The following is a 20,935-nucleotide window of genomic DNA, read 5'->3' as shown; positions in this document are numbered from 1 at the left end:
GCCCATATTTTGACCCAAATCGGGAGATGGGCGTCTTTCTCTCGTGGGCGTCCAAATCGGTATAATCGAAAGCCGATTTTGGGCGTCTTCAACTGCAATCTGTCATGGAAACGGCCAAAGTTGACAGGGACATGTCGGAGGCGGGGTGAAGGCGGGACTGGGGCGTGTTTATCGGCCGAGGAGAGATGAGCGTCCTCGGCCGATAATCGAAAAAAGACAGGCATTTTTAGCGTGAATTTGGGTCACTTTTTTTAATCCTTTTTTTTCACGAACAAGTCCCAAAAAAGTGCCCTAAATGACCAGATGACCACCAGAGGGAATCGGGGATGACCATCCCTGACTCCCCCAGTGGTCACTAACCCTTCCCACCCAAAAAAAAAAACAACTTTAAAAACTTTTTTTTCTAGCCTGTATGCCAGCCTCAAATGTCATACCCAGCTCCATCACAGCAGTATGCAGGTCCCTGGAGCAGTTGTTAGTGGGTGCAGTGGACTTCAGGCAGGTGGACCCAGGCCCATCCCCCCTACCTGTTACACTTGTGGTGGTAAATGGGAGCGCACCAAACCACCCCCAAAACCCACTGTACCCACATCTAAGTGCCCCCCTTCAGCCATAAATGCTATGGTAATGGTGTAGAGTTGTGGGGAGTGGGTTTTGGGGGGATTTGGGGGGCTCAGCACCCAAGGGAAGGGAGTTATGGACTTCAGAGGTAGTTTGCTTTGTTTTTTTAATTTGTTACAAGTGCCCCCTAGGGTGCCTGGTTGGTGTCAGGGGGACCAGTGCACTACGAATCCTGGCCCCTCCCACAACCCAATGCCTTGGATTTGGTCGTTTTTGAGCTGGGCGCCTTTGGTTTCCATTATCGCTGAAAACCGAAACCGCCCAGCTGAAATCTGCACAAATCTGATGCATTTGGCTGGCACAAACCGTGTTATCGGAAAAAAGATGGACGCCCATTTTTTTCGAAAATACGGTTTGTCTTGCCCCTTCACGTACCCGTTCTCGGAGATAGGCGCCCATAGAGATGGGCATTTGCGTTTGATTATGCCCCTCAAAGTACAGGGTTTCCTGCCTACCTCTCTTTAATTTTATTAACTTCATTTCACTCTTCTTGTGCAATAAGTTATCAGTATATAAACCCCGTTAGTCCTGTTCTCCCCCCCCCCCTCCCCAAAACCTCCCAGCCTGTTGCCTGGATACAGCTAGGTGTTTCTGCTTTTCCTACTTGGGCTTTCATTTGCAATAGATTTCTGCATGGGCCCCTGAGAGGATTCTGCACCTCATTTTGTGGGAGAAAAGAACAGGGATGGCACTGAAAACTCGCTGTGCCCTGAGATCTCAAAAATGTAGAGAAGGAAAGAAAACAGCCATATGGTGCATCTTGATGCTATCTGCAAGAGTAACACATGTAACTTGATGCTTTTTGCTTTTCACAGGACACATTTAGGATCCTGACGGAAAAAGCAGGCCTGGATGTTTATCTGCCAGATGGAAGAAATATTGCAATTGATATTGAAACATCAGACACTGTTGAAAGAGTGTTGGAGGTAGTATGAGACTAACCTATCAGCCAGGGGTGGCCTATAGTTGATGTGAAGGGATGCAGGGCCTCATTTGCATAAGTCAGTAGAAGCTAAAAAGAAGGACCATATACAACCCCCCCTCCCACACACACAAAGTTGCTTAATAATAGGGCCAGCCACGCTCTCAACTTTTGCAGCAAGCCTGGCTGGTAATGTCTAGGGCAGGGCTCAGGCCCACTCAGTATAGTGGTGCTTGACAGCATCGGTATGGGGGAATCGAACTGGGCTCTGCTATGAAGGCTCTCGTGGTCCTGCTGCTCCTTCCCTTACTGAGTGTCTTGTTTCCTACAGGCTGCCTGCAGCTGACCCAGAAACCACCTCTCTGCCATGTCCTGCCCCCTCCCCCCCCCCCCCCCCCCCCCCCGAAACAACTTCCTATTTTGGCGTGGATGGAACACAGTAGAAAGAAGGCTTCAGGGCCTGGGTCAGGCACAGGCAGCATGTAGGAATCACTGTCGCTGCTAAGGGAGAAAGGGAGCTACAGGACTGCAGGAGCCTCCCTATCAGAGCCTAGTTTGCTTCCCCCAGAGCTATGCTAGAGAGATGCTGTACAACAAGAGGGAGGAAGGAAAGAGAAGGAGAATTGTTGGGCAGGATGGGAATGGTGGAACCATAAGGGAGAGGTTATTGGAGGGGGAAGGGGGGAAGAATAAGAGGTAGATAATAATTACATGGGGTAGAAATATGGAAATGGAGAATAGGGGATTGAAGACTGGGGTAGGAGTGAGATAGGGAATGGGAAAGCTAGTGGGTGAAAGAAGGAGATGGAAATTTGATGGCTGAAAAATAAAAAAGGTGAGTGAAATTTTGAGTGGACAGAAGCAGAAATGAAAGAGTCAAAACGGAAAGATCAAGATGTCAGAGACAGGTATAGTGAGGAAATTTTACAAGACAGGAGAGAAGAAAATAGACAAATGGATAGCAGCCGCTTGAAGGGGAATTTAGCAAAGGACAGACAGGAAAGTAGAAGAGAGAAGCTGGAACCAACATGATGGAAAAATAAAATGTCAAGACAAAGGTAGAAAAAAAAGCATTTTATTTTGAATTTATTAACTGAAATATGTTAGCTTTGGGAATGTACATAGCAGATGTCTGTATTGTGTTCATTAGAAAAGGAAATGCATTTCCCATTTTTATTTCTTCAGTGTTGTAATACATGCTGAATCTTGGAGTTACCAGTTCAAATTTTGTCTACATAATTTTATTTCTAATTTTTGATCACTTGTTCTGTATTTGGTTGAAGGTCCGCCGGTGTGATAGTACTAAACAAATGAAAATAAATCCCGCAGAAAATTAGTTCACATAGAGATTTGGTGAAATGTGCTCATAACTTATACTAGATCATCACAGATCAAACAGGTCAATTGTCCATTAAATCATCATAAAATCATTGCACATTCATATTCGTGACATACCCTGTGCCACAATCCAAAAGTGTAATTGTGTAAAAAAACGATAAATACAAAAATTAATCTTTGCGTGCTATGCTTCCTTAATGGGTCCCGATATTGACCATGTTTCGCAGCAGCTGTTTCAAGGAACCCATGTAATCAATGAAATCAAACTGTTTGATGTATAAATCATTCTGAAAAGTAAAACAGTATTAACACTTGTAAACCTATATCTATTGACAAAATATAGATGGGCAGACATTTGGTACCTTATGCATAGTTCTTCTTCATTTAGAAACAAACAACCATGGTGAAGTCAAGAGTGGACCCGGTCTTATTTAAATACAGAAGAGACCACATGACCACTCCAATGCCAGTAACAGCTGTGACCAATAGGAAGGCTGGATAAGCCCCGAGATTGGATTACAAAAAAGCAAAAACAAACTCCCTGAGCCCATACGCCAGGCCCCCTCCCTACCCATCTTCAAATCATTGCTCAAAGCCCACCTCTTCAATGTCGCCTTCGGCATCTAATCACAACACCTCTACTCAGGAAATCTTGTCTACCCCAACTTGACATTTCGTCCTTTAGATTGTAAGCTCTTCTGAGCAGGGACCGTCCTTATTTGTTAAATTGTACAGCACTGCGTAACCCTAGTAGCGCTTTAGAAATGTTAAGTAGTAGTAGTAGGTTCCACTGTGTCCCGTAAATATATCCATTTTTGCTCAAGTCTCCACAACGTGCCAGATTGCCTCCACGTTTCAATACTGGCACTTCCAAAACTAGAAAGTGCAAGTTCTCCAGTTTATGATTACAGTCGATCCAATGCTGCACAAGCGGGGTCGCTAGGACATTCCTGTTCTGCCCCCCAGGCAGACTTCCACCAGTTTTATAATGTAGCTCGAAAATGTGTTTTGATTCCTTTACTGTTCTCGCTTCTAGGATTTATGGCTGCCATCACTCTCTGCAAACATATGAGCAATGCATTATTAGGGTTACCATATGGCTCCAGAAAAAGAAGGACGGATTGAATCAGCCGGGTTTTACTTCCATTGCTTTCAATGGAAAGCAATTGCGCCAACCGGGTTTTACTTCCATTGCTTTCAATGGAAAGCAATGGAAGTAAAACCCAGCTGGCTCAATCCGTCCTCCTTTTTCTGGAGCCATATGGTAACCCTATGCATTATGTGTAATGTAGTCGTCCATCCCTGTTAGTGGCCTATTCTCTTACAAAGTCCTCCTCCCTTTCTCTACTGAGCTTGATTCCTTTGTTTACCTACTGTCATTTCCTGACTATTTCTACTGTCTCTGTCCTGATGGTTTAGCTAGGATATGACCTTTCTGTGCAATTGAGGGCTGCTCTCTGGGACCACTTCTGCTACCTAGTGGCAGGTTCTGTCCCTATTGGCCCCTTTACCCCCCCCCCCCCCCTCCCTGGGTTTGTGTGGGGCATTTCTTGACCTCCCTGTATCTACGAGACACATTCTCCATCTTGCTGTGGACAGCATTTGTCCTTCTGTTCCCTTGAAGAAAACTCTTTTCACCTTGTTCATTCTTTCTCTCAAGATATTGCACATACCCAGCACCCCATCTCTGAACTGCTTTCATCTACTGAAGAAATGTGTTTTTAGAAGACTTCTAAAAGTTAGATAATCATCTGTAAACTTGATTGATTTAGGAAAAGAATTCCAAATTTTGGTGCCTTAATAGGAGTGAATTGTTTTATGTATTATATTCATACAGATAGGAGAATGTAAGATGAGATATTCTGTAGATGATGAAACAGCATTATGAGGGGGTGATTCAATAAGATTATTCAACAGGATTTGGTGAATGAGAACGCATAATTTGAAAGATATTCTATCTCTTATTGGTAACCAATGTAGTTCATATAAAAGAGGAGTGGCTTTGACGAAGCAAGGAGATTTACATATAAGATGAGCATCAGCATTTTCAGTTGTTTGTAATTTTTTGAGAAGACCACCTTTAAATTCAGCATAGATGGGATTGCAGTAGCCAAATCTGGTGAGAACAAGAGATCGAACCAAAGTATGAAAGACAGATTTAGAAAAAAATGGCCTCAATCTCTTTAGCTTCCAAAGTGAGTGAAAGACACTTGAAGTCAACTTAGAAACTTGATTTTCAAGGGTGAGGAAAGATCTGTTGTGACTCCCAAGATTTTCCTTGATAGCTCAAGGGAATATGTTTTGTTCTTAATAGTAAAGTCACAAATATTCATAGGATGGTGAGGGTTAGTTGTATCCATGTTAAGTTTTAGTTTTGAAATTAGAAGTCCATGATTCCATAAGTTTTATCCCTAGACTAATCATGTGAGTTATGTCAAGTAATTCCTTAGAAAATGGGATATAAATGGTGACATCATCAGCATGTATGTATGTCAAAAGACCATGTTTTTCTAAGTAATGTCCAAGAGAGATCATCATAATGTTAAACAAGACGGGGGGAAGAGGGGAACCTTGAGGGACCCCACAGCCAGGAGACCAAGTGGAAGAAAGTACACCTGAGTGTTTGACTTGATACGACCTAGATCTTAAGCCAGAAAACCATTTCAGGACAAGTCCTTCCACTACTATATCAAGAAGAGGAATTGAGGCTACTGGTCTATAGTTGGAAACTAAACTTAGGCTAGTTTGGTTATTTTTAGGTATAGAAGTTATAATAATATTGCCATTGTCAGAGGGAAAGAAATCTTGAGACAACATCAAAGTAAGATATGAGTACAAATGAATAAATCAGGAGCTGACTTGAGGAGATAAGTGGGGCACATTATCAAGCAGACAGTGTGAATTTGCGTAATGTGTGATCAACTTGATTGTAGTGCTTGAGAATGAGGCAGTAAAAGGAGCATGTAAATAGAGGAAATATATAGATGAAGGAGTATTGTTAAGTTCTAGTCTGATTTTAGCTATTTTTTGTTTAAAATAAGTAGCCAAGTGGTCAGCACTAGGTGTGGGATCAATTGAACTGGTTATTAGTTGTGTCCAATAAACTATTAACTAATGAGTAAAGTTTCCTAAGGTTGACTACTGTATCACAGATGAATTAGGAACAGTAGGGGGTTTCACTTTGGAGATCATACCTTTAGTAAATTTTCAAAAGTTTTTTTTCTAAGCGATCCATTGTTCAGTGGATTTATCCTTCGCTCAAATTCTCTCCTGTCTCCTGCATTTACGTTTCATTTGTAAAAGATCATCATTGAACCAAGGAGATAATCTTTTAGGACCAGATTTGACAGTCACAGGTGCAATAACTTCAAGGATTGCTTTACAAGTATCATTCCATTGTTGAATGAAATTCAGGTAATGGTTTAAGGTAAATAACGCGCTGAATGACTCATTGGACCAGAAATTTAAATGTCAATTTTACCTCTAGTTTTAAAGGAATGTAACATATTTCAGGATTTGGTATGACAGTTAATTTCCTCCCAGTGCAATTTAAAAAAGAGGCTACTGTGATCTGACCAAGGTATTGGGGTCCAATGAAAATCTGAGATGAAAAAAGTAGTTGAATCTATAAATTTCATTGCTAATATATCTAATTGATGAGCTTTAACATGAGAGGACATTCCGTTGAAAAGCAAGAATGGCCAAACATTAAGGAATTCTAGGAAATTCTTGGTGTATCAGTTGGTAAGGTTTTCAAGATGTAAATTAACATTTCCAACCATAATGATATCATTATTAATATATGCCTTGGAGATGAATTTGGTAAGATCAGCCTCAACTAAGTTCCAACAAATAGGAGCATGAGATAACATTAGAAGGCAGATAGGTTTAAATAAAGAATTGCAAGAAAGAATCACAAGATACAGAACAAGTAGCAATTTCCAGATTAGGAGATTGGAATTCAGAGATCATTTTTACTTGAAATAAAGGTTTATAGATAATAGCTAAACCACCTCCCCTTTTTATAGCTCTAGAGAAATGAAGAAAAGAATAAGTGGGAATGAATACATCGAGAATAATAGGATCATCTGCATGTAGACTAGTTTCAGAGATTATAACAAAATCAAATTGAGCATCAGTTATCCAGTTTTTAATAATTATAGCTTTGTTAACCGATCAAGCATTGACATAACCTACAGGCAGAGAAAAATGAGAACAAGTAAAGTTGCTTGACAGTGGGACTTTAATCATGTGGCATTTATTACAAAAGGTTTTGGGTCTTTTTTTTAGTATGTTTAGTAGAATGTTCAGATCGTTGTGATTCAAAGAATTAGGAACAAAACCAGAGGGATTCCTTTGGTGATAAGTTGGTAACCAATAAGGATGATAATATCTTGTAGAAGATATCGCTGGGCTAGCAAAATAGGAATCAAACCCATTAGTAGAATGAATTAAGTGTCTCTAGAATGAGAAAAGAAATTAAACAAATATAACAGGACTCTTTTTAGCATTTTTTAAGGAATACTTTTAAACAAGCACTCAATGTCTGTGCGAAATCAAATATGTGATAAGCATTTTGAAAACAAAACAAGAGGCACTTGTGATCTTATTATTCAGCTAGAATAATGATAACGGACCTAAAGGGTGAGAATATAGAGAAATAATAATGATGAGAGGCCTCCGAACGCTGACAAAGGGACGTGCCCCTTCAGCAAGACGTCTCAGAGGTGGGCTGGTTACTATGGCCACCTCCTGCTGATGTCACCAACTGCTCCCCGCTATGGAAGCAGGAGTGACAAACAGCTGTGAGTTCAGTCAGCGAAACTGCAGCGATTTTAGAGCCCTAGAGAGTGTGCAGGGAAAGAAGCGAATCCAAATTGCTCAGTTCAAATTTCACATCATAGGGAGGATTCCGACACAAACCAAAAGCAGATCGTGCTGAACAATTGTAAAATTTCAACAAGTCCTCATGGAAGTGAATTCTGAGCCAAGAAAAGTAAGAAAACACATGTAGAGGAATTGAAACATTCATATCTGAATGACCCTACTAAAGTATTAAGAGATGTGAGAAAGACTCGAAGAATACTATGGAAGCCCAGAAGCAATAGAAAATTCACTGCTCAATAAGCTGGACAGATTCCCAGAGATATCCACTAAAGACAACTACAAGCTGATTATGCTGGATTTTCAGCTGGTCTGTGTAAGCTGCACTGCTCAATATGCAATCCTAAACTTAAATGCGTGATCCTATTTAAGCAGATATTTATTCAGATGGCACCATATTCAGAAGAAGTGTATAGGGCCATAGATGGAACCATAAGGCGGAGCCAAATACAAAAGAAACAACTTTATCCAATGACTGAACATGGTCCATGTTTCGGCAAATGTCTGCGTCAGGGGTTAGTCATCACAAAAAGTCTTCAATTTACAACAAACGAGGGCACTAGTTGCAAACAAGCTGCATGTAGGTAGCAAACAGAGCAGAGCTTCCTGTGTCATGCAACAAACAAGCATTTGCCAAAACATGGGCGGTGTCGGGTCATTCTTTTATCTTTGGCTCCGCCTTGTGGTTCCATCTGTGGCCCTCTCCTGCTTCATGTCTTATTGTCTTGTCATTTCTCTCTGATCTGCTTGGCCTACCCCTGGAATGCCTGCTGATCTCTCACTTTTTAAATCTCCTCTTCCCCCACTTTCCGTCTCTGTTGACAACACCCTCATCCTCCCCGTCTCTTCAGCACGCAATCTCGGAGTCCTCTTCGATTCCTCCCTCTCCTTCTCTGCCCATATCCAGCAGACAGCTAAGACCTGTCGCTTCTTCCTCTATAATATTAGCAAAATTCACCCATTCCTCTCTGAACAGACCACCCAAACCCTCGTCCACTCACTCATTACCTCTCGTCTTGACTATTGCAACCTTCTCCTCGCTGGCCTCTCGCTTAGCCACCTATCCCCCCTTCAATATGTCCAAAATTCCGCCGCACGTCTTATCTACCGCGTGAACCGATACTCTCATATCACCCCTCTCCTCAAGTCGCTTCACTGGCTCCCAATCCACTACCGTATACAGTTCAAGCTTCTCCTATTGACCTTCAAGTGCACTCAATCTGCTGCCCCCCCATTACCTCTCTACCCTCCTCTCCCCGTATGTTCCCTCCCGTAACCTCCGCTCTCAGGACAAATCACTCCTATCTGTACCCTTCTCCACCACCGCTAACTGCAGACTCCGCCCCTTCTGCCTCGCAGCACCTTATGCCTGGAACAGACTTCCTGAGCCCATACGCCATGCGCCCTCCCTGCTCATCTTCAAGTCCTTACTCAAGGCCCATCTCTTCTACCTTGCTTTTGACGCCTAACCACCTTCCCCATTCCTGTTACCTACACTGACTACGTAGTCTGTTACCGTTAGATTGTAAGCTCTCTTGAGCAGGGACTGGCCCTCCCCGTGTTTAAACTTGTACAGCGCTGCGTAACCCTGGCAGCGCTTAGAAATGCTAAGTAGTAGTAGTAGTAAATCATTGGTTTGGAATCAAGATGTCTGGTCCTTATGTTGTCCAGCCCCAGATGTTAAGTAGGATTTATGTAGTTAGCTTTAAAGTTAGCAGCAGCATTTTTAAAAATATACAATTCCTAGTGTCGATTGATGCCTGTTAAATATGAAGGGATGTGCATTTGTTTAAAACGGCATTTCCCATGTTGTGTTTTTCCTGAAACGACAGGAAATAACCTAATATTCAGACTTTTCCTGTTGTAAATATTGCACATTGTTCAGATAGAGTGCACTATACCCAACAGAACACTCTTCGCAAAGAGTGAACGCACGTTCTTTTCCTGATAGCTCTCCCTGTTTGTGAAGAATGTGTGCTGCTTCAATATTGCCCCAAAAATGAAAATTCCAGTAAGCAATGAGGGAAACTAAATGGAGTGAAAATATTTTGACTGCACACCCCCTATTATATTCTGTCTATTATCAACCTTTTTTTAATCTAGGGGCCCTTCTACTGAGCCGTGTAGGCGCCTATGCGGTCCAATTCAGAACGCAGTATCCGGGTGGTAATTTCATTTGGTTAACGCATGAGACCTTGAGTCTAAGTGAATGGGTGGCAGTAAGGTCTTCAGCTCAAAATGGACACACACCAATTTTCATTTTGCCGCATGTCCATTTTTGGCCTCCCCAAAAAGGCCTTTTTTTTGCAGGTGCGCTGAAAAATGGACCTGCGTGCATCCAATACACGTGTCTACACCAGCACAGGCCACTTTTCGGCACACTTTGTAAAAGGGACCCCCTAGTATCTATTGTCTTTGATTACATCTCTAGATCCTATGGCACAGTGTCAAAGTATTTGCTTCTGTATATATATTTGTGGGCCAGCAGTCACCCAATATCACTTAACACACAATTCTATGATTTTATCCTTTCCAAATTCTGTGAAAGCTTTTTCCTCTATTTTGTTATTAAGCTGCTAGTGCTTGGTCTACTCTACCTAGTGAGATAAGATTTTTACCTAGCTATGCTAAAAGTTATCAAAGCTGTCCTGTTTCGAAAATATTGTTTGCTGTTAATCTGTAAGTTCCTAGATACACATTCTAGTCTTCTTGGTAGCGGAATATAAAAGGCATAACTGCAGCTGTAGAACAGTAATTCAAGGTTATTTCAACTGCAAGTACATTGACGCTGTCAAAACCCTAATTTATGCTTACGCATTGATATTTTTTTTTCTTTCAGGTTTTATCCTACAAACTGGAAATACCCAGACAACTAACGGGTTATTTCAGCTTGTTTGTCATTCAGGATTGCAGTAATGGGAATTTCTCTGGTAAGTGCAGAACCTTTTCCAGATTATTCCTATGTGTTGTAGCCAGAAGCCTTTGTACCACACAATGGTGTGACAGCACCTAAATACTGTGTGCATAAAGATATAGTGGAATTAGAAAATACAGAGAAGGGTGACAAAAATAATAAAGGGGATCGGATGACTTCCCTATGAGGAAAAGCTAAAGTGGCTAGGGCTTTTCAGCTCAGAGAAGAGAGAGGGGAGGTATGATAGAGATGTATAAAATACTGAGTGGAGTGGAACAGATAGATTTGAATTGCTTTGTTTACTCACACACAATGAAACTACTGAGTAGAAAATTTAAAACAAATAAGAGAAAATATTTCTTCACTCAATGAGTAATTAAGCTCTGGAATTTGTTGCCAGAGAACGTGATAAAAGCAGTTAGCTTAGCAGGGTTTAAAAAAGGTTTGGATAAATTTCTAAAGAAAAGTCCATAAGCCATTATTAAGATGGACTTGGGGAAAATCCACTACTTATTTCTAGGACAAGCAGCACAAAATCTGTTTTACTATTCTGGGATCTTGCCAGGTACTTGTGACCTGGATTGGCCACTGTTGGAAATAGGGTACTGGGCTTGATGGACCTTCAGACTGCCCCAGTGTGGCAACACTTATGTTCTTATGATACCTTTCTTTATTACATTGATTACATAGTATAAGGTGCTCCATTTTGGTGTATTATATAGTATGACATGTTGGTATGATTTATTTACATTTGAATAAATACAATTATCTGAGACAGGACAAAATAATTTTATAAGGGAACAAAGGGTATGAAAGCTTTTCAAGTGCTGGTAAGTTACTAAGTTGAAGCAGTTGTTAAAAGTACTTTATTTCTTGAAAGTTAAATTGAGGGAGCAGGGGCGACCCAAGGCAATCTGCTGCCTGAGGCAGGGATGAGATGCCATCCCGCCCAGCCATGGTCTAGCATCTTCCTCCTTCCCTCCTCAGCCCTCTTCCCTGTGTTTACTTTCTTTTTTTTCTCTTCGAAAAGGCGGCAGTGGCAGCATTTCCCATAGGCTGCCCTGCTGCCGGAAGTGGCCTCTTTGCTGTACTGCATCCTGCCTCTGAGGAAACAGGTTACGTCAAGAGGTGGGCCACAGTAGGGAGAAGCAGTGGCATAGCTAGGTGGGGCCATGGGGACCTAGACCCCAAAAAATTTGTCTGGGCCCCTGGTTTTGCTGGTGGGGGTCCCCAACCCCCGCCAGCTGAAGCCTTGTCCAGCAATGATCTCCGGCGCTGCCGCGTTCCCTGCCCTGCTCTCTCTTCCTCCTCACATCCTGCACACTCCTTTTAGTGAAATTGAGCATGTTCAGTTTCACTTAAAGGAATGTGCAGGACATGAGGAGGAAGAGAGAGAGCAGGGCAGGGAACACGGCGGTGCTGGAGAAGGCTTCTGCTAGTGGGGGTTGGGACCCCCACCAGCCAAGGTATTTGCTGCTGTGGGGTGCGGCGAGGCGGTAGGGGAGGGAGCAGCGGGGCGGTGATGGGGTGGCAGACTAAAATGTGCCCCCAATCTCGGGCTCTGGCCTTCTCCCACTGGGAGGTCTGGCTACGCCCCTGGGGAGAAGAGGTTGGTGCTGGCGGCAGGGCAGCCTATGGGAATTGCTGCCTTTTGGGGGAAAAAAAAGAAGTAAATGTGGGGAAGAGGGTTGAAGAGAGAAAGGAGAGATGCCACTCCATGGAGAGTGCTACCTGAGGCCCCTGTTTTAGTTGTCCTAATGGTAGGGCCACCACTATGTGGGAGGATCTAAATCCATTTTTTTAGATCCTTCCCCATCTCCCTTTCACCCACCCATTAAGCATAAATGTCACCCGTTCTTTCTTTTTACTTTTTTTTTTTTTTGCAGTATTGAAAAGAATGGTAGACTTTGAGCTCCCATACGTGACTCTCTGGAGTATGAAAGCTGAGCAGTGCAAGATCGGGATCAGAAAGTGGTGAGCCAGTAGACAGCAATGGAAGATTACAACGTATTTTGTCAGGATCAGTAGGCCGCAGCAGTAGAATGGAAAACCCCCAGTAGAGTAGGCGGTGCCATGCTTAGTTTGCTGCACCAGTCTTCCACTGAAGACTATGTAGCATGCCAAGAAATGACCTGGGCAGTTCCATAAAGGGACACCTAGATGTAGGGGCCCCAGTGCAGTGTGGCGAGCACCTGATCTGTAATTGCATTTGGGCTCCAAGATATGGTTATAGAATACTAGCATAAACCAACATTGGCATAAATAGACATGCCTAAATGTTGCAATCAGTGTGTACAACTTATAGTATTCTATAAGTTGCACATGTAATTGGAGGTCACACCCATGACCTGCCCATGGTCCATCCCAGGGGCATAGCCAGACTTTGGCGGGAGGGGGGTCCAGAGCCCAAGGTGAGGGGGCACATTTTAGCCTCCCCCCCCGCCATTGCCGACCCCCCCCCCCCCCCGCCACCACCACCACCAACAACTTTGACGACCCCCTGCCAATGACCCTCTAGACCCCCCTCGCGCCGACGACCCTCTCGACCCCCCCTCCCATCACCAACCCTCCCCCACCATCGCCGTGGGCTACCTTTGCTGGCGGGGGACCTCAATCCCCGCCAGCCGAGGTCCTCTTCTTCCCACGAAGGTTTCATTCTGTTTCTGACGTCCTGCACGTGTAGGACGTCAGAAACAGAACGAAGCCTTCGTGGGAAGAAGAGGACCTCGGCTGGCGGGGATTGGGGTCCCCCGCCAGCAAAGGTAGCCCACTGCGGCGGGTTGGCAGCAGGATGGGGGGTCAAGAGGGTCGTCGGCAGAGAGGTCCAGGGCCAAATCTACAGGGGCCCAGGCCTCCGTGGCCCCATGTAGCTACGCCACTGGTCCATCCATGTGTATGCTCCCTTGCAATTGTGTACTATGCCATTATGTGTGCCCTGATAGTATAGCACTTAGAGCACCTGCGAGCATAAGTGGCACACTTTTGACACATTTATATGCAAGGCATATGTAACTGCAGACACACAGTCAATCAATCAATTAATCACCACCAATCAAAACGGTTTATATTTTATATACAGGTGCTTACTTTGTACCTGGGGTGATGGGAGAGTTAAGTGACTTGCCCAGAGTCACAAAGAGCTGCAGTGGGTATTGAGCCCAATTCCCCTGGTTCTCAGGCCACTGCACCAACCACTAGGCTACTCCTCCACTACTGCCTTTGAAGTATTTAGGGAAGAGGAATATGAACTGTATCTGATCATAGCAGGGGAAAAGATCCCTCACAGGCTGAATTTGCTTATCCAGCTCACTTATCAGCTTTAATCAGCCATGCTCTGATTGTCTTAGGAAACCAATCTTAGATTTCCTCTCGGCAGATGTTCGTGGTAACTGTATATTCTTGGGTTCAGGTAGTTAGAATCTTTCATTTTGTGATTTTAAGATCTGTAAGTAAAGTAATTGGTTTTGTACTATGCTTCTCTTACAACTAGAAGCTTAATACTCAACAGTCCTAGCAAGCCAGAAATGATTATATATATATATATATAGATATATAGATATAGAGAGAGAGAATATGAATGAATGTGGATTTTTGCATTGGCTTCCTAATTGGATATATGAATGCTGTGAAAAAACCTGCTCTTACTACAAGTTTGTTGGGCTGTGGGCATAGAGGAAGAAGCTGAGAGTCTGATGATAAACATAAAACCACCCTTGAAAAAGTGTGTTTAAGAAGTGCATTTAAGCCCATTGAGGGATGCTTATGTGTTCATGTGGGTGAGACTGGAAAGCATGCAGAATAGAACTTGGAAATGAGGGACTAACACACAGGTGGGCAGCCATAGCCCTCAAGAGCCACAACCCCGTTGGGTTATCAAGATTTCCATAGTGGATATGCATGAGATTGATTTGCATGTACTGGTTCCACTTTATGCAAATCAATCTCGTGCATATTCATTGTGGAAATCTTGAAAACCTGACTGGGTTGTGACCCTTAAGGACTGTGGTTGCCCACCCTTGGTCTAGCATCTCTGTTTTGAATTGATGCAGAGGTCCATTTTGGCAACTTTGCCATACTGGGACCTGAACTTGAGAGATCAGGGCCAGAGGTGCTCCATTCTGGTGGTGGTTAGAAAAGGGTTTACCAACACTGTGCCTGTAAAAATAATAATAATTGTACCTACAGGAATGCACATGTTTTTCCAGCACTTGCAATGAGAGGAGCCATTTTATGAATATACATATTGAAAATTTGAATGGCACAGGTGCAGCAGCTTCCACATGGAGGTGTCAGCATTTCCTTATGCGCCACTCCCACTTATAGCTGGTGTATTTTACAAATGTACAGGTGCACGTGCTGCCAACTAAGTAGTGAAGCCACAGGTTTTAATTTAGTTTAATTTTAGGAGGCAGAAATATACTACATGGGATTAAAGGGAATAAATCCCTTAGGGGGCCTTTTATTAAGGTGCGCTAGAGTTTTTTTGTTTTGTTTGCGCTGGTGCTAAATGCTGCGACACCCATTAAAATGTAGTGAGCATCTCGGTGTTTAGCGCCAGCTGATTTTTAGAGTGAGCTAAAAACTCAAGCGCACTTAAGACCCCCTTAATTTATCATGTAAAGCCCTGGCCAGAATAAGCATTTCTTTAAAAACCTATGTATACCTTTTAGCTGGTGAAAAACCTGACTTGGAAATTTTTCCCTCTACATGTATTCTCCATTTTACAAAGGGAATTAACATGTACATACTTTTTTCCCTACCCAGGCCCCTTTCAAAGCACATCCCTCTCAATCTCTGCATGGTATAGATATCCATGTGTGAATAACAACTTTCTGAAATTGGTGTTTACATGTGGATATGTTTCTAAAATAATAGTTGGGGGGGGATTCTATATATGGCGCCTAAAAAAAAAAAAAAAAAAAAAAAATCCATGCGGAAAACATTTCCGCCTAAGTGTTTTGCTGTAAGCCACGCCTAGATTTAGGCATGGTATATAGAATATGCTTAGATTTAGGCACTACAAATCATTGCCTATGTGCATCCATTTACACCAACAAATGCGTAGCATAAATCCCGGCGCAAAGATTTAGGCGCAGAGGGCCATATTCTGTAACTATGCATGGAATTTTCAGAACACCCACAAAATGCCCATTTTCCCGCCCATAACCATTCCTCCTTTTGTCTAGGGCATTAGAAGTTAGGCGTAATACATTACAGAATATGCTTAGCAACTTGTGTGTGTAAATTCTAATTATTGCCACTTAGTGCTCATTATTGCTTGTTAAGTTCTGTTATCAACATTAATTAGCTTGTTAAGCCAATTACATTGCGAGCGCTGTTATAGAATCTGGTTGGATTTCAGCGCGGATCTCTGTATAGAATCCAGGGGAATGTCTTTGTCCATTAGCACTGTATAATAGGTGTCTTTTTTTTTTTTTTACATTAAAACTGGCGGCTATTGGGGTGATTACTGTGACTTTGTAATAAAGAGGACTTGGAGGTTCTAGTTTTTTTTGTTTGTTTGTTTTTGTTAGTAATAATCATTTATGATTTTTTTTTGACACCCTTCTAGACTTTGAAGTGTGTTTGGAGATTTTGCAGGAGCTTTTGTGGTCCACTGATTTTTGCCAGAAGCTCAGGCCCAGAAGCATAGCCAGGTTTTGATGTCAGAGGGAGCAGACTTTTGTAAAACAGGCTCCAGTGCGAGGCTGAAGGGCCAAGAAAGAAGGGGGGGTTAAAATCTGTATAGGTATTAGGTGGTCAGTGACTTCAGATTTTTGAAGAGGCTAAAGTGAGGTGGAGCTGAGGTGGGATGGAATGGGATGTAGCAGGTCATTTAAATCCATAGAGTGACACCTGTGTCAGCAGTAAAGGACCAGTGAGGGTACTTTTTGAATACAATAGGCAAGGACCACTTCATTGTTGCTCTGGTGCAAATGCACCAGCTGTTTTCCCTCCCCACCCCATATCTCTGCTACTAATGGTAATATGCACACTGAACATATTCAAGCACCAACAGAAATCCTGTGTGTTAATGGCAACAATAAAATGATTTGCTTATCCATGTTTTTGGTAGGTTGCCAAATGACCACCAAGCTTACTTATTTTATTCCCAAGATTTGTATACTGCTCTATCCTATGTCCTAGGCAGATTTACAATGAATACACATAGTTGTACTGCCCTTTAGTTTTATTATTGAGTTACCAAACATGGTTGGAATATGTATTAGCTGTACCTAATGGTTAGATCAGCAGACATCACAGTTCAAATCCAACTGCCACTCCTTCAAACCTTGGATAAGTCACTTAACCATCCACTGTCTTAGGTACAAACTTCGATTGTAAGCCCTCCAGGGACAGGGAAATACCTACTGTACCGGAATATAACTCGCATTGAGCTACAACTGAGAATGGCATGAGCTAAATCTAAAACACACTCAAACTGTGCTAACCCTACCTATGAAAAGTCATCACTGTAAATATTCTAGAAGACTACTATGCCTCCAGTTGGAAAAAGAGAACAACCGAACACAGAATCTGCTTGTTAAAAGAATCCTCCTCTGAGGTTACAAAAGGAAAACATAGATCATCACCTAGTAAAAAAACTAAGGGCCTCTTTTATCAAGCTGCGCTAGCGGTTCCTACGGAGCATTGTCGGCATTTACAATACTGGGTGAAAGAGACCCTAAGAGACTGCAGATTAGAAACAAATACCTAGGGAAAAAAATGAAATAAATCCACACAAAAAACACACTGAGCAGCAGAACACTAGGGGGGGAAAAAAGAGACATTTCTTCCTGATCCAAACAAAATAAGAGAAATCCACATTTTCAAAGCTGACACGCATAATTTGTCTAAATATTAACAAGCAAAAATATTTTCTTTCTTTTGTTGTCTGAGCATTTTGTTTTTCCACTTTGGGTTGGTCCTGGTCTCTTTACTACATCCTCTAGTCAGTTTTCTTCTAAGTCCTTTTCCAGACTCTATTTTCCATTTTCTGCTATTCACTGTCAGTTTTCTTTTCTTTCTTTCTTCTCTTATATCTAACTCTGCCTGATTGTTGTATCTCATTTTTTTCTCCAGTTCACTAATCTGCTTTATTTTCTTACCTATCTGTAGCTAGATTTTATTCCCTTCTCCCCTCCACCCCCCCCCCCCCCCCACACACACAATCCTTGGTCTCAGTCTTTCACCTACTTGCAAGCCTTTTATTTCCTTCGCTTATATATGTTTGTTTAAAAATGTGATATATTGCTCACCTTTACCAGATCAGAACAGTTTACAAAATAAAATAAAATCTAAAATGTCAAGCAAGAAAAAGAACTCCATAAAAATCCAATCTGAAGCTCCATCTTATTGGAGCTGGCGAAATGGTCTGCATGTTTTGGCCCAATGGGATGCGAAAGATAGTAGAGGATCGCTACGGCGGATAAAGGAATTTTGGGCAATTTGGGAACCATATATACAATCCCTTCATCATCGGACTCGCAGTCTATTGATCAATCATATACAAAGTAGGTCTGACATCGTGTAATATCTGGAATTTAAAAGAGGGGGTAGGCAGCGTCTTCTTAGGAGGAGGGGAGGGTGTATTCACTACAATATCGAAATATGAATATAAGAGGTGGGGGGAGGGGATATGGTAAAAGAAAGATGAAAGAATGTATCTCGAGAATGATATATGTAGAAATTCATTTCGAAATGTTAATGGGGAAATGTTACATGTGTTTATTCGAATCATCATCAATAAAACATAGAATTAAAAAAAGGGAGGGTAGAAAGGGAAGTTGGATAATAGAGCGTTTGAAATTGAGGCAAGCGCTTGTATAACTAATGTTAAGTTTTTTTCTTGGGTCACGTGAGCATTGGTACGGCTCTCAATAACAAATTGCTGGACTCAAACATACAAATAGAAGGTTGGGGGGGAGAAAATGTTAAACATTTGATGATCGATGATATCACTTTGTTCTTATTGAGTACATGTTCATTGTTGAATATATGTATATTCATATTAAAAAAAAATAATAATAATAAAACAGACCTAGCACACACTCCCCAAGACTACATTCAGGAAATTACAGTCTTCTCTACATCGTAAGCTGCTGACTAAAAGCAAGATTAAAGACACGAGTCTTCAATAAAATCTTGAATCTCTTATAATTGGCTTCTGCACAATTTAGTTTAGATGGGTCATTCCATAATGTTGGTGCCAACCAAAAGAATGCCCCCTCCCTTGTGACTGCCCAATGCGCCTTAGAAAAATAAGTCACTGACATTATATAGTCCTGCATAGATCTAAGGCAGTGGTTCCCAAACCTGCTCCTGGAGGCACCCCAGCTAATCAGGTTTTCAGGATATCCACAATGAATATTCCTGAGAGAGATTTGCATGCGCTGCATCCACCTGCACAATATTCATTGTGGATATCCTGAAAACCTGATTAGCTGGGGTGCCTCCACGAGCAGGTTTGGGACCACTTATCTAAGGCATCCCAAGGGCACACACAAAAATCTACACCTACTTAAATATAGGTTGCTGTTCACATAGCGATTTATGTGCTATGCAGGGAATCTTAAATCTGCTGCTAAAAAATACTGGCAACCAATGATGCTTTACAAACGGGGGGGGGGGGGGGGGGGGGGGGTCACATGATCAAATGGGGCATTTCCAAGGAGTCTACTTTTTGTGTTTTGCAGTCGCCTAATCTGACAGTTTGATAGATCTGAATATACTATGCTACTATAGTCCAACCTTGAGGTAAACAGAGCATGCAGTAATGTCTGCAATGCTGATTCAAGTATCCTTTAATTGATTGTAGCTGTTTCGGGTAATAAAACCCCTTTTTAGTGACAGAGGATATTTGATCCACAAAAGATAAGGAGTAGTCAATTACCACCCCCAGGTATTTAAAACTACTGACCGGTGGAATGGGTTTACCAAACAAAATAGGTATCACAGTTGAACAAACATTGTTTACCGATATCCAACAGGCCATGGTCTTATATTTAAAACAAGCTGATGTTGCTGTAACCAGAAGGTGTGATAAGTCCATGGTATCAAGTGAAATCTTTGCAAGAATAAGGACATTGTCTGCACAACAATACACATTTAGTCCATGTTCCTGTGTCAAGGTTATCAACGGGCTTAGGAAGATGTTGAATGCTGAACCTTGTGGCACCCTAGCTGGACCCCGTGATACCTGTAGATTGCAATCGCTGAATAAATAGATTGTGATCCACTAGATCAAAGGCTGCTGCCAGATCTGGGGACACTGCTAGGACAAGCTGACCATTATCTAGTAATTCCCACATTTCACTAGCTACTGCTGTTAAAATTGTTTCTGTGCTATGGCCTGTCCTAAAACCTGATTGTATTGGATGTTGTATATTTGCATTTTCTACAAAATCACTCACTTATTTAAAGATGACCTGCTTGATCAGCTTAGTTGGAAGGCACAGATTAGAAATAGGCCTATAGTTCTGAACATTTATGTGGGTCTAAGGAAAGGGCCTTTAAAATGGGGTGGACACCAGCGCATTTCCATCTGGAAGGCACCAAGCTTCCCTATAGACTATTATTAATCATCACCATTAATAGTGGTGTTAGACAATGTCAAGTTATCTGAACCCATAATATTGGGATGGGATCTAGCTTTACACATGGTTGCTTAACCCATTGAACTAATTTCTCTAAAGAGATTAAAGAACAAGTTTGAAATTAGCTTGCTTTGATACTGGAAGTTTTACTTCTGGCTCTACTTTATTAGCCCCCTTTAAGCAAGAAGTATGTAAATTCAGGACCTTGGTTTCAAAATGTTGACCTCGCACTTTTATGGCTGGCCTATCCACAGGTGCATTATTTTCCCTAGAACATGTTTCTTTACTAAAGAAAACAACAGACCCGATATATTGTCACTTTCTCTAATCATTTTTGAAAAGAAATTTCTTTTTGCCAATCACATTTGAAAATTATAGTATTTTTTTTTAACTTTTTACATTGATTTTGTAAAGCTACAGTTTTATTTTTCCACCATTGTCTCTCCTGGGGTTGCAGCTGATGCTCTAATAGTGATTCCATCTCATACTTCCGGATTTGTGTTCGTCTGTCTACGAAGCAGTAGAAATAATAATAATCTTGTTCACTTTACTTTTAAGTTTACTATTCCATATTTCCACCTGCTCCTCCACTGCAGATTCCAACAAATCTTTGTCAAATATAGTACATAATGGAGACATGGATCCACTTGATTCCAGTCT

The 20,935-nt window shown here is 41.9% G+C and overlaps 1 protein-coding gene across 3 annotated transcripts in view; it reads left to right on the top strand.

The window, feature by feature from the left end:
• Positions 1-20,935, top strand: part of SNX31 (sorting nexin 31) — a 128,163-nt gene that overhangs the window by 52,826 nt on the left and 54,402 nt on the right. For all 3 annotated transcript variants that reach the window (XM_030217326.1, XM_030217317.1, XM_030217333.1), the window contains 3 exons: positions 1,437-1,547; positions 10,605-10,695; positions 12,566-12,653. In XM_030217326.1, coding sequence (XP_030073186.1) covers positions 1,437-1,547; positions 10,605-10,695; positions 12,566-12,653 — 290 coding nt within the window. The remainder of the gene's footprint in view (positions 1-1,436; positions 1,548-10,604; positions 10,696-12,565; positions 12,654-20,935) is intronic.

The sequence above is a fragment of the Microcaecilia unicolor genome, chromosome 1, assembly GCF_901765095.1.
Source record: "Microcaecilia unicolor chromosome 1, aMicUni1.1, whole genome shotgun sequence".
NCBI classification, from domain to species: domain Eukaryota; kingdom Metazoa; phylum Chordata; class Amphibia; order Gymnophiona; family Siphonopidae; genus Microcaecilia; species Microcaecilia unicolor.
This window is presented reverse-complemented; position numbering and strand designations above follow the sequence as displayed.